The sequence below is a fragment of the Elephantulus edwardii genome, unplaced genomic scaffold, assembly GCF_000299155.1.
Source record: "Elephantulus edwardii isolate Elephantulus edwardi_28Jun2011 unplaced genomic scaffold, EleEdw1.0 scaffold00025, whole genome shotgun sequence".
In the NCBI taxonomy this organism is placed as follows: Eukaryota; Metazoa; Chordata; class Mammalia; order Macroscelidea; family Macroscelididae; genus Elephantulus; species Elephantulus edwardii.
In genome coordinates, this window is record NW_006399775.1 from 16,955,270 (window position 1) to 16,969,799 (window position 14,530).

Below are 14,530 nucleotides of genomic sequence, written 5' to 3' on the forward strand. Positions count from 1 at the left end.
CTGAGGCAGTTTGAGAGTGACTATTTTTTTTTATTACATTTTATTAGTTTCAATGAACACTCACAGGGATTCTGGGCTTTCACTCCTTCATTGCCGCACCATTCTCTCCACCCTCCTCCCCAGTTTGTTCTTCTTCCCCGCCATCCGAATGTCTGTTTTAATTGTCCAATTGCCACAGTGTTCAGAGTTTCTTCTGACATCCATATTGGTCTTTTCTTCCTCTTCTGTCTTTGTAATGACCGTTTATACTCTTCCTGAATGATATCTTTGGCATCCTCCCACAACCCATCTGGTCTTCGCTCATTAGTGTTCAAGGCCTCATCTTAATTGATGGAGAAAATTTGATAAAATCCTACACCCTTCCTAACAAAAACTCTCAGCCAACTAGGAATAGGAAAGATATTTCTCAATATAATTAAAGGTACATATGTTGAATCAACAGTTTTTCTGCACTCAGTGCAGAAAGAATGAGTATGTATCCCTTGAGAACAAAACAATAATTCCAACTATCACCATTCTTATCCAATATTGTACTGGAAATCTTAGTCACAAATAGCCACTGTCTATCTTGTTCATAGGTGTACTGATGATTTAGTGATTGAGAGCTTGACTGTTAGCCAAAAAAGACAGTGGTTCAAACTCAACAACTGCTCCACAGTACAGATTTGTCAGTCTGCTTCCATGAAGATTTACAGTCTTAGAAATCCTACAGTCAGCTCTATTCTGTCCTGTTGGGTCACTACGAGTTAGAATTAACTCACAGCAATTCTGTTGATACGTTTACTTTAAAAATCAAAGTCTCACATTAGTATATTTTACTACAGAACCTTGATCACTTGGAATAATACTAACCATAAGACAAGTTGGGAGATGTTTTATTCAAGCTGGAAATGTGTTTTGTTTTCTTTAATCTCTCTTGAGAAAGAAGGCTTGAACTTTATCAAATGCATATGTAACATTTTACTTTATGCGCTTAAAATCTTCAAAGATAATTTACAAGTTTATTTTTAAAGAACTGCTGTAATAATCTTTCCACAAATGTAATCAATTTGATTCCTATGCATACCATCAGGTGAGATCCATGAGTATAGCCTGCGTTTATGTTTCTTATAAAAGGTATTTGCAATGAATAAATCATTGAATGTGCAGAACACAATCTGTCTTCTACCTCCTTTCCACTTCTCCCTTTAACTCTTCTTTCTCTCTCTCTTATATGCACATACATGTACCACCTCAACCCCCACCTCTTACTCTATGATACTATAAGCTCTGAAACACCCCATACTAATGGCAAGGACTTCCCTTAGTGATCTTCCCTCAGCATAAAGTATACTCCAACCTCCTCAAATAGAAGTATTTATGTTTACTTTAAAAGTACATGTTACACAGCTCTTGCTTTAAATTTTATCACACATTATTGACATGCACATCTCCTTCTTCTATAACTTTTTGGTACTATCCATCAGACTCAGAAGTTGTTCTTGTGTACTGAAGCAATCGGAAATTAACTCTCCTTAGTAGTTAGCACGATGCGTGATAATTGTCTCTTTCTTATATTAGAGTCTCTCTTTTAACAGAGTCTGTGAACTCTATTAGGACCGGTGTATGCTCATTCACTATTAGATTCCATGCTCTAGTGCCCAGCATGTATACAACAAATATATGTTGAATGACAAAAAGAAGAAAGCTAGAATAATTATGTTTCAAGTATTTCTCATACATAAAACTATGTACTACTAAAAATGTCTTGGAAAAATGGTATGTACATGGTAGGCATACTGTAAGAGTTTATGAACCCTCCTTTTCTTGACAGGGGTTGGATGTGCCGTCCCAGTCCCCATGATGTATGGAGGCAAAGGGAGAGGGCTCCTGCCCCCTTGGCATCATGTCTTTGGTGCCAATGGCTTCCTGTCTGCCAGTTCTATTCTCAAGTGCTGAGACAAAGGAGAGTATTTGTTCCAGACTTGGAGGGTTCTTGATGGCCGTCTTTCTTATAGTACTGAACCCACCTGCCACGTTTGGAAGCAGGAGTGGTATCCACTTCCTAAACAACATGCTTCTGGAAACTCTATGAACTTTAAGAAATGATGATAGTTATAGAAAGGCTTCATTCAGCCTTTTGTTGATAAAGTCGCTATGAGTCGTGCTCGACTGCAGGCAATCAACAATAACAACAGATGGGAGGGGCTGAGGGAAATGGAAAGAATTTGGTTTTGAATTCTGTAAATAAACTAGTAGGGGAATAAAAAAAAACATCCAACAACAAAAGTTTAAGAAATGTTTGAGTAAAAAGAATCATATGGCAAGAGTAAGTTTACAAGAGTAAGTAAGACTGTCCCGCAAATGTGAAAAGCAGCAAGTGGACTGAGTGAATTACTACAAAGACCTCTTTTGCCAATGCTCTAACTCTACTATGGATTTGGGATAAAATTGTATGTACACTTACCTGACTTCACTGCTAGTGGCATCTCAAAAAGAAGAAGCACATGTAGAGAGATGGGAAGCAGTTTGATGAACTGGGAAATGTGTCTTACCTGTGGTTCTTCTATTACCTTTAAAAACCATTCGCCTGCATTCAGAGTTGACAGAAAATTCCACTCGAAGGAGTCACTTCTATTGGAGGACAAATTAGGCATCACCTCTTTGATATTAGTTGTTCGTTTCAAATCATGGTCATGCATGAGGAAAGGCACGCTATCGTAACTACAAGTAGAGGGGAAAAGAGGTGAGTGTGGATCAATTGAATGCTGTCGTCTTGACGGAGAGGATCCTGACAAGCACACCAGTTTTCCAAGACTTACTAGAGCTTCCTCCTCCCAAGCAAATCTCAGCAAAGCACCGAGTACCACTCATTTATACTTTGATGCTAGTATTTTCCTGGCCTAGGAATCAGTATTTTATCACGATATAGAATAATCATAGGGAGTTCTAGAAACCTAGTGGGTAAGCAGTCACACTGCAAACATGAAAGTAAGGAGTTCAAAACCATTAGCTGCTCTACAGGAGCAAGATAGGCAGTCTTCTCTGAGAATTTGCTGGAAGGTCAGCTATGAGTTGGTTTTGACTGGATGGTAATGAGGTTTTATTTTAGTTATAATAATCAAGAAAGAATAGATTCTCTAGCCAAGAGATTTCCAACAATAAGTATAGCGGTGGCCTGAGAGTAAAATGAGTTGAAGTAGGAATCTCAAGGAACCACAGCAAGCAGCTATCTACACAACTGCTCTGACTTTTTCTGACTCATTCTCTGTCTTAGCTATCTAGTGCTGAAACAGAGATACCACAAGTGGATAGATCTGGCAAACATAATTCTTTCATAGTTTGTTGCTGATTGCCTTCACGTCGAGCACGACTCATAGTGACCCTATGAACAAAAGGCCTAAAGCCCCTCTACAACTATTGCCCTTTATCAAAGTTCACAGAGTTTCCAGAGACATGTTTAGGAAGTGGAGTATCAAAACCTAAATTCAGGGTGCCAGCTCCAAAGGAAGACTTTCCTTCTCTGTGTTTCCTGGTTATAGGAGTTTCCCAGTACTCGAACCTGGGTCCTATCGATGTGTTCTGCTCCCAGCTCTTCCTTTTTGGTGATACCACCCCTTCTCTGCTTGCTTCTCTGTCCTTTTATTTCTTGTAAGACAGAAACTATACTCCAGGAAAACTTCCTTTATCAGGGCTGTGAACTGATTAAGAGTGTTACTTTCAACCCTAGACCCCTTGGGATTGGTTGTCTGGTCACATCATATCACATCAGGGCAATAAGGATATCATTACATGACTGCCTTTAATTTGTCCTCATTAACATCACAGAAGTTAGAATTTACTGCACATAAAATATGTACGTGACACTGAAAATATCGGCTAGCCAATTCCAAACAGATCAACCCCTGACACCTATCAAAGCGTCTGTCCTGAGTATTTCTAGATTTTTATATCATATGATATCAGTAGACATGGTTTGGGTACTGGTTTTTTGCTATTTATTTTTAGGAATTGGTGTCTACGTTTTAAAATCTCTTTTGTCTTCTATATAGAACTGTTGCAATCAATATCCAAGAGGAAGCATTAAGCATTAAGTTGTTAGGTGCTGCTGACTCTGCTAAGGCATAGCAACCTTATGACTAACAGATTGGAACCTCATCTTATCCTGTGTCATCCTCAGGATCTCTCACATGCTTGAGCTTATGGTTATAATCTCTGTGCCAATTAATCTCATTGATGATCTTCTCTTTTGCTGACTTTCTGCCTTTCCTAGCATGAGGTCTTCTTCCAGGGCCTGAGCCTTCCTGATAAGACGTTCAAAGTATGTGAGATGAAGTTTCATCATCCTTGTGTCTAAGGACCAAGCACCCTTGTTGTACTTCCTCCAAGACAGATTCATTTGTTCTTTTGGCGGGCCACAACAGACCCAAATCTCTGGGACAAAGACAATGAAGTACAGGTTAATTTATAGAAATATATGTACATATAAATAAATAGATGCACATATGAGAAGGAACCAAGCCCAACATCTTAACTCAGTATCTTCAACAATTAGAAAAGCAACAGCAAGTAAACTCCACAGTCTACAGAAGAAATAAAATAGTAAATATTAGAGCTGAAGTAAATGAAGCTGAAAACAACAACAACAAAGGAATAAAAGTAATTAATAAGACTAAAAGTTAGTTCGTTGAAAGGACTTATGAAAGCAATAGCAACTGGTAAGCCTAACAAAGGAGAAGATTATATTTAAACTTCTCAGTGGCTCTACATGAAAAATATGGGTTGTCTCCTCCTTGTTAAGGTTTACAGGGTCAGAAACTCAGTGAAAGGTCACCCTGAAGGGTCAACTATACAGCAGTGAATGAATGAGGAGTGAGTGATGGATAGAGAACTATACTCCAACAGATCTGAAAACCTAGAGAAAATGGGCAACATTTTAGAAATGTACTGCCTATCAAAACTAGAACAAAGTTATAAAATGTCAACATACTTATTACAAAAGAAAAAATTGAACAAGTCATGAAAAATTCTCAAATACAACAACAAAATCCTGGCCCAGACAGCTTCACCAGCAAATTCTACCAAACATTCGACGAAGAGCTAACACAAATTCCACTGAAGCTATTTCAGAAGATAGAAAAATATTGAACACTCCCTGGATTCATTCTGTGAAGCAACTATAACCCTGAAATCAAACCAATGTTAAAGATACCATTAATAGAGAAAATTATTGACAAATATCCCTCATGAACATAGACAAAGAAATTCTCAACAAAATCCCAGCAACAGAATTCAATACCATATTTTTTTTAAAAAATCACACATTATGATCGAGATTCATATCAGGTATGCAAGGGTGGCTCAACATAAGAAAAACATCAGAATAATCCATCATGTAAATACAACAAAGGAAAAGAACCACATCATCATAGTAATCAATGCAGAAATGGCCTTTGACAAACATCAATACCCTTTCTGATAAAAACATTCAACAAAATAATGTAAATAAGAGACTGAAAGAATTTGTTCTGTGAACAGGAATCAGACAGGAGGCAGTTAATAGAACAGAGCAAGGAGACACGACATGGTTCAAAATCAGGAAGGGTGTATGCTAGGGATGTATTCTGTCTCCATACCTTTTCAATCTATATGCAAAACAGATCACCCAGGAGACTGGGCTGTATGAGAAGTAATGTGGTATCAGGATTGGAGGAAAATTCATCAACAACTTGCATTATGCAGATGACACAACCCTGCTTGCTGAAACTGAGGAGGACCTGAAGCACTTGCTCCAGAAGATCCAGGATTGCAGCCTTCAATATGGATTGAAACTCAACATCAAGAAAACAAAGATTCTCACCACTGGGCCAATTGGCTTTATCAGTATGGATGGTGAAGAGATTGAGATTGTCAGCAGCTTTAGTTAGCTTGGCTCCACAATCAACACTCTTGATACCAGCAGCCAGGAAATCAAAAGATGAATTGCATTGGGAAACTCAGCTGTCAGGCATCTCTAGAGAGTACTGAAGAGCAATGACATCAGTCTGGAGACTAAGGTGCGTCTGATCCAGGCTACAATCTTTGCAATTGCTTGCTATGTGTCAGGGAGCTGGACAATGACTAGCGATGATAGAAAGAGTGATGCCTTTGAGCTGCGGTGCTGTAGAACCGTTTTGAATATACCACGGACTGCCAGGAGAACAAACAAGTTCATCCTAGAGAGGGTGAAGCCAGCCTGTTCCTTGGAGGCAAGGATTCTGAGGCTTCATTTGAGATACTTTGGGCATGTTGCAAGGAAGGACCGGTCCTTGGAGAAGGGCATCATGCTTGGAAGGATGGAGGGACGGAGAAAGAAAGAAAGAGAGCATCGACGAGATGGATTGATACAGTGACAGGGGTAATGAGGGGAGGTGTGTTGGAGACAGTAAAGGTGGCACAGGATAGAGCAGGTTTCAGGGCTCTTGTACATGGGATCACTGTGAGTCACAAGCAACTTGATGACACATAACAACCATGACAACCCTATATCACACTCTTCCTCTATTCAACAATGTATTGGAAGTCCGATTCAGAACATTAATTCAAGATATAGAAATAAAAGGTATCCAAATTAGCAAAGAGGAAGTTACATAATCTTGTATAGGAGGGGGAAAAAGAATTTCATTTCCAGCCTTGTTTTTGCCACCAAGACTAATTTCCGACTGCCATTCCTTCTTTATTTCTAACTTTCACATTCCAGTCAACAATTACTATTAATGCATCTTGGTCAATTTCAGACTGTAAGAATTCCTCAGTTTCTTCATCTATGGCTTCAGTTGTTGGTGTGTACATTTGAATAATAGTTGTATCAACAGGTCTTCCTTGTACATGTGTGGATAGTATCTTATCACTCACAGAATTTTGCTTCTGGACAGATCTTTATATAGGTTTGTTTTTTGTTTTTTTTAACTATGAATGCAACACTATCATGCCTCAATTTTTTCATTACCGCCACGGGAGACCATGATTGTCTGATTCAAAGTGGCCAATGCCTGTCCATCTCTGCAACCATTTCTCCTCATTTTTTGGGTGACTTTCAATCTGGATGTAGCTCTAATACTATAGCTACCCATGTTCCTCCATTGTTCACAAGGTTTTTGAAGGTCTGTTTATTTCAGAAGTGGATACTCAATCTTGCCACCTAGTCTGTCTTACTGTGGGAGTGCCACTGAAACCTATCCACTATGGGTGACCCTGTTGGCATTTGAAATACTAGAGGCACAGCTTCCAGTGGCACAGCAAACCCACAAATTACTCTTGGGCAGTAAAATGACAGACAAGTGCTGTACAAAAAAGAGCAAATGATAAGCAATCATATACACACCTAAGCTATAGAATAAGTAGCAGCATGAAAATCACTCCCTCTATGCAACAAACTGACAGATAGATATTATATTTCTAATAGCAAAACACAGAAACAATCAAGCATACAAATATCATGGCACAGTATAGCTCTTTCCAGTTCTGGCTGATGTACTATGGTGGCATGGTGAGATGAGGCCCTGAGTGGATAATAGAAAAATGTCTATTTGTGTTTTATTGTCTATGCAAAGGCATATGACTGTGTTGGATAATAATAAACTATAGCTAGCTAACATTGAGAAGAATGGGAATCCCAGAATACTTAATTATACTTAAATGAAACCTATACCTAGGACCGATGATACCTTTAAGCTGTGGTGTTGAAGATGAGTATTGAATATGTCATGGACTGCTAAGAGAATGAACAGGTTCATCTTAGAGACAGTGAAACCAGGCTGCTCCTTGGAGGCAAGGATTCTGAAGCTTCATCTGATGTACTTTAGACATGTTGCAAGGAGGGACAGTCCTTGGAGAGGGATGTCATGCTTGGGAGGATGGAGGGACAGGAGAGGACCACCCTCGATGAGATGGATTGATTCAGTGACTGAGGTAATGGGGGTAGTTGTGACAGAGACAGTAAGACTATCACAGGATAGAGCAGGGTTTAAGGCTGTTGTACATAGGGTTGCTATCAGTTGCAGGCACATAACAACAACAACAATAACATACCTAGACCAAGAAGCTGTAGTCTGAACAGAGCAGGAGGAACTAGTGTTTAATCCATGTAGTGAAGGTTTAAAATCAAGAAAAGTGTGCACCAGGGATGTATCCTTTCTCCATATGTATTCAATCTGTATGCTGAGTAAATCATTTGAGAAGCTGAACTTTATGAAGAACAATGTGGCATCAGGGTTGAAGGAAGACTTAGCAACAATCTCCTCAACTATTTGTGCTATGTAAATGACACAACCTTGCTTGCTGAAAGTGAGGAAGATTTAAAATACTTGCTGCTGAAGACAACAGCATCTCAACATTAAGAAAAAAACTTCACCACTGGGCCAATAGACAGCATCATGATAGATGGAGAAAAGTTTGACATTGTCAACAATTTTATTTTACTTGTATTCACTATCAACAAAACTCTTGGTAGAGCAGTCAAGAAATCAAAAGATAATATTGCACTGGGGAAAATCTACTGTCAAGGACCTCTCCAAAGTGCTGAAAAGCAATGTTATCAGTTTAAACAATAGGGTGTACCTGATCCAAGTTATAATCTTTTCAATTGCTTCCTATGTCTCTGCAAGCTGGACAATGAATAAGGATGACAGAAAAAAAAAGAACTGATGCTGTTGAATTATGCTCTGGAGAAGAGTATTGCATATCCCATGGACTGTCCAAAGAACAGATATATCTTGGAGAAAGAGCAGTCAGAGAGCACTTATTCAGTTCGGTAAGGATGGCCACATTTCATCTCACATACGTTGGGCTCCTTGTTAAGGGCCTATTCTCTTAGTAGATTAAGATTTGGATGATGATGTAATTGGATGGATGTGCTTTGCCTGTGGGAAGGACATGAATCTGGGGTATTTCAAAGGGTGGAATTCTATTAATTGAATGATGTCTTCCCAAAATAAGTGTGACAATTCTACTTGTGGTTAATAATGTATCATAATAACCATCAATATTACAATCTACTTCAGTGAAACCAATTGATCAGTATACGTAACATTAATGTAAGATAAGGGAGCTCTGCTTGGATAAGGTTTACTCTGTTAAATTGCACTGCTCACCCAAAGTTTTGCCTTTCTGATAGTTCAAATGCACCAGCCGTTACAGGGGAGAAAGATGGGCAGTCTGCTTCCTTCCAATTTACAGCCTCAGAAACTCAATGTGGGGGGGGGGCTATAAACTCATCCCAACTTGACAGACATGAGTAAGAGAATGATAAAAAGAGTGTAGGATGGGAGCTATGGTGGAATTAGTTTATAGAGAATTGCACTGATAACCCAAAGGCCTCAAGTCTCTTGAAGTCTGAATCCCAGTCACTCTAGAGGAGACAGATGGCACATCTCTTTCCAAGTGAATTACAGCCTCAGAAACCCTTTGGAGTGTTTGCTACAAGTCAGAGCCAACTTCAGGGCAATGAGAGTGTATGGGATGGATCCTAAACCATCTGAATTCTGAGTTATCTAAAAAGCAACAAAGACACAGAGACATGCATGCACACATGTTGATGTCATGTGAAGACTGATTTCAAGGCCAGGAGCCATGAACATTTAAGACGATCTACAAAGAAGAAATAGGCATGACTAAGACTCTGATTTGGATTTTTAGCCTCCAGAGTGCGAAGAAAACCCAATTTATTTTGTTCTTCAAAGCTACTCACAGTTGGATGTTACGATTGCACTAGTTAATCAAGATATTTGTTATTTTATTAAATCCTTTTGCTGCACTAATAAACGTGACTATAGTTTTTCTTCTTTAAATCATTAATAAGGCAGATTACATAGAGTTTTCCTCTAATCCTGAATTGCTTTTCCCTCTCATTGTCATCGAGTCTGAATTTATAACTGACAATTCCTTGGTTTTCTGAGACTGTAAATTGTACAAGAGGAGACTGCCAATCTTTCTCCTAGAGACCCGCTGGTGGATTCAAACTGCCAAAGAAGAGTGGCCTTTGGATTAGCAGCACAACTCCCTGCAGACCAGGTCATCAGAGCCCCCTTAGCACGCTGAAATAAAATGCAGTCCTCCTGCATGTGCTGGATCATGCTTCTAATATCTTCATTCATTCTATTTACTAATATTCTCTTTAGGATTTTCATTTAGTTCATGAGGAAATTAGGTCTGTTGGTTGCTAAATATGTCTTTCTTTCGTTTAAATACCAGAGTACGCTGCATAAGCTGAATGGAGAGTATTTTCTCTCATTTTCTAGAAGAGTTAGTGTGGAATTGGTATTATTTCTGTAGCTGCTAAGTATAATAATAAAGGGTTAATAGATTAGATAAAAAACTGTTAATGTTTTGCTTTAGTTTTAGCCACTTTCTAAACTGAAGCACTTGGAAAAAGAGTTTTATTTCCTAAAGACTAAATTTATTTAGAGAACATTAATATTTACTGCAACAATTCACTGATTTGAGACTTCTTTCCTTAGTAAGTATTTACATTCCTGCCAATTTTCCTCTCTGCATTGCTATAGTTGTGCTCTCCAAAATTCTGGTGTGCTAAGGCCATATATACCAAATGCAAAGTCTCCTTACATAGGATTTACTGCCTCTGAAAACCTGCTGGAGGGTCAGCTATGAGTTGATTCCGACTTGAATCACGTAACAACAATATAGCCATGAATATGGATGGTGAAAGGATATAGAGTAGGAGACCATTGGAAATAAAGATGCCAAAAGAGAAGCAGAGGGGTTGACAAGTCACCGCCATCAAATTTGAAGTGACAGCAGTGAAAGAAGAAAGGAAGATAATGTGTCAGGAATTCATTGGTTCAGCATCTTTGGTTCATTCATGTCCATAACCACTAGATATTTCCACCAGTAAACCCATCACTGGGTATTAGAACATCCAACTGTAACTGTAATTCATAATATTCTACATTGAAAAGATGTCATTTTGGGGCAATGGTAAGAATTCTGATCTGAAGTCATCCTGCCTTTATCGTGTACATTATAGCCATATGACCTGAGCATTTCACTTCTTCAGACCCAGGTTCAAACTAGTTTCCTCTATCTGTGAAACAGAATGTTCATTTTGGTTCTCTGCCTCACACAACAGCCATGAATGTAACCCACAAAGCATGTAACTTTTGGTATTCATGTATGTTAGTTCATTGATCTATAAATTGTTATTTCTCAATTAGATGTCTTTGATCAAGTCGATGTCTACGCCAAGAATGACCCTTTCCTTTGTTAGACAAAATATTAGTTTTCCTTCAAGTCCCAACTAAAATATAAACTGTGACTATTTTCTTTTTTAAAAAATAAACCCATCCTACAATAGGAGGCATCGTTTTCCTCCTCTGAGGTTCTGCTTTGTTTTCTTTTTTTATTATTATTAATTTTAATAAAAGTTTACAGAGACTTTGGATTCTCATCCATTCAATGGTCTTATGCTGTGGTTATTTGTAAGTATGCCATGTCCTTATCTTGGTAAGGAACATCTCTTAGATAAGATTAATCTTATTAATTTGCTTTATACCAGTACTCAGAAGAAATGGAACAGCATGTGCCCAGTGAATGTTAGTGAAATAAATTACCAAGGCAAATGTTGGTATATAGTGAATGGTTGATAAATTTGGTGTGTAGGCATATCTAGAGTGTGCATGTAATTTGTGGTGTGTTAAGATGAGTGTTTTCCTTTTATTCAACTTATGCCTATGATTGAGAATGTGGATGAGTGGTACAGATTTATGGTTTTTAAGGGAGATGCAGTTCATATGTGTGGGATATGCATATATACTATATGAACACAAGAGAAACACAGGCCTTTCCCACTCTACAATTTGGGGCAGACCTGTTCTTGTCTATTGGCCTTATCTTCTCCTGCCCCCATCCCAACCCCTGCCGCTACTTTCCTACCTTAGGTGTATATCAGACTCCAGCCCATGGGCCCCTTGTTCAATGGCTTTCTCAAAAGACATCATGGTATTCTCAGGTGCCATCTGTGAGAGAAAAGAGAAATGGAATGAGAGTCGGGTGATCTGGGTTTGAATTCAACCTCAACAATTAATTCCTTATTCTTATCGTCTCCAGCCATTCCCTTTCCTCTCCAGGGGTTCCTATAGTTCTAAGGTCCCTTTCTGCCACCCCATTACCCGACGTGAGCATGTACTCACCCTTATTCTCCATCATCAGACCTACCATGGGGGCACCTCTATGTCCAAAGACGATTGGCTTGGGCCCTAACTTCTCCTTATCCTGGATGCAGGGAGAATGAATCCCCAGCGGCATCACATAGAGAAACAAAAGGATAATAATGAAGGGCAATCCAATCACCATTTGCAGAGCTGAAAAAGTTGGGGAAAGGGAGATGTAAGAAAAAGAAAAAGGGGATTGAAAGCCACCCCACAATACTAACTATCCCAGTCTGAGTAATTACTCAGGCCACAAGTTTCACTGATTCTGTGGGATGATTAATTTACTTCTGTCACCTCCCCAACAATACTTGGTGATTTGCATATGAAAGCACTGTGGTTACAAGAGCATTTATTGGAACAAAAAAAAAACCAAAACAACAAACTGATGGTGGAATACATTGAGAAGGAAGTGAGAAGGAAAGGAAGAAGAGGGAATGTAAAATATCAGCTTCTCAGAAGGAGGTAGAGCCTGGCTCATTCTGAGAAAGCCCTCAATCCTGTAAAGATCAACATAACACATCCTTTTATTTAAGTCAATTCAGTATAATAGAAGGCAAGTAGCTGACAGAAATCCGAGTTTAAAGCCAGGGTCTGATCCTCTCTGTTGACTACCCTGACTGGGTCTTCATATTCTTCTTTAAAATGGAGTTATTTCATCACTAACAACTATGTCACAGAGTTGAATGTTGACTCAAAAACAGATGTTCAATCCTCTCTCTGCTTATAGCATGCTATAAAGTTTGGGGTCACCTCTGTCTTTTACAGAAGTCCTTTACCCCATTTCCCTCTTTTTTTTCCTTTTCACTTTTCTTTTGTGTGGCCTATCTTTCACTAACTATTCCTCTTTCTTATTACCCTAATAAACCTTTTTCACTTATTTTACTAAAAAAAAATTTTAAAAATCAGTGCTCTGGTGAGCTCTGGTGGCCTAGTGGCAAGAAGCTGCACTGCAATCTTGGAGGTACACGGTTCGAATCCACCAGATGCTCTGCTGGAGAAGGAGGAACAATCTCCTCCTGTATCAGTCAGATCTGATTTGACGGTACACACAAAAAATAATGAAATAAAAGAAATAAAAAAAAAATCAGTGCTCAGTGAACATGGCTTTTCTCCCTTCCTCTTTCTCTTCCTCTCTTAACCCCCACAAATGTCTACTACCCTGTTTTCTCTGATCATTATTCAACATTCAATATTTAGACTCCTGAAGATTGTATCTATTTGCACATTTAAGTTACCATTAATTCTTCATTAACCTTCAAATCTAGATCTCCAAATCTAACCTTTCAACCTTGTAAGTATATGACATCTCTTGATTGTTTCTGTCTCATAATACGTCATCATCATCAATTTTCTGTATCTAGCTAAATTTAAGGAATTAAAAAGAAAAGGGTTAGTTATTGACATTTAAAAAATTATATTGGTTTATTTACAAAATTCGAAAACATTGTTTTTCATACCAGATTTCCCCAACTTCCCTCAACTGTTCTTATTCCAGAAATATTTCTTAAAATTCAACCTCCACGCACACATACAGAGAGGGAAAAAAAAATACACATATGTACAATGGCACCACTATCCATTCAGTCTTCTTGCCTATTGTTGGTTGTTGTTGTTGTTAACTACCATTGAGTTGACACTGATTCTCCAGAGCATTTCCGAGGATGCAAATTGCATGGGAGGAGACTGCTCACCTTTCTCCCACAGAGCAGCTGGAGGATTTGAACTGCAAACTTCTGAGTTGGCAATGCAATTCCTTACTGCTAAACCACTAGAGGTCCTATCTCCTCCCCAGTTCAGGAACAAGACAGCACTGGTGGGTTAGGCCACAGGGAGTTGTGCTGAGAACTTAAAGCCTGTGACTCTCTGGCAGTTTGCATCTACCATCGGCTCCAAAGGATAAAGATAGGCAATGTTCTCTACTGTGATTTACAGTCTTGGAAACCCAACAAAGGGTCAGGTACAAGTCAGTTCTGACTCAAAGGCAGTGAGAAACAAATGGCAAACAGAGAGGCTAAAAGAGAAAATCCTACTGGCTCATCAGTTGGGGTGTTGAGAGAAAACTCTATTGTAAAACAAATGTACAGCTGACTCTCTTTTGTTTCCATTAAGGAAACAATTCTGAGAAAACCAGTGACAAGAATAGAAATCTGCTTCTTCTCTAAGTCTCTATGGATGACAGGGCGCTGCTTTTGTAGTGGATAACCAGGGGTCTATTAAAACTAGTAATATTTTCCAAACTAAAATTAAAGGGAGACTAAGGTGCGTTTGAAACAGGCCATGGTCTTCACAATCACTTGTTATACATCAGAGAGTTGGACAATGACTAAGGAGGATAGAAGGAGAAT

General features: G+C 38.8%; 1 protein-coding gene across 1 annotated transcript in view; it reads right to left on the bottom strand.

The window, feature by feature from the left end:
• The window catches only part of GDPD4 (glycerophosphodiester phosphodiesterase domain containing 4), a 61,805-nt gene that overhangs the window by 25,197 nt on the left and 22,078 nt on the right, over nt 1-14,530 (bottom strand). Inside the window, exons 6-9 of the mRNA XM_006882928.1 lie at nt 13,466-13,546; nt 12,190-12,335; nt 11,908-11,990; nt 2,535-2,703 (exon numbers count right to left, since the gene is read on the bottom strand). Coding sequence (XP_006882990.1) covers nt 2,535-2,703; nt 11,908-11,990; nt 12,190-12,335; nt 13,466-13,546 — 479 coding nt within the window. The remainder of the gene's footprint in view (nt 1-2,534; nt 2,704-11,907; nt 11,991-12,189; nt 12,336-13,465; nt 13,547-14,530) is intronic.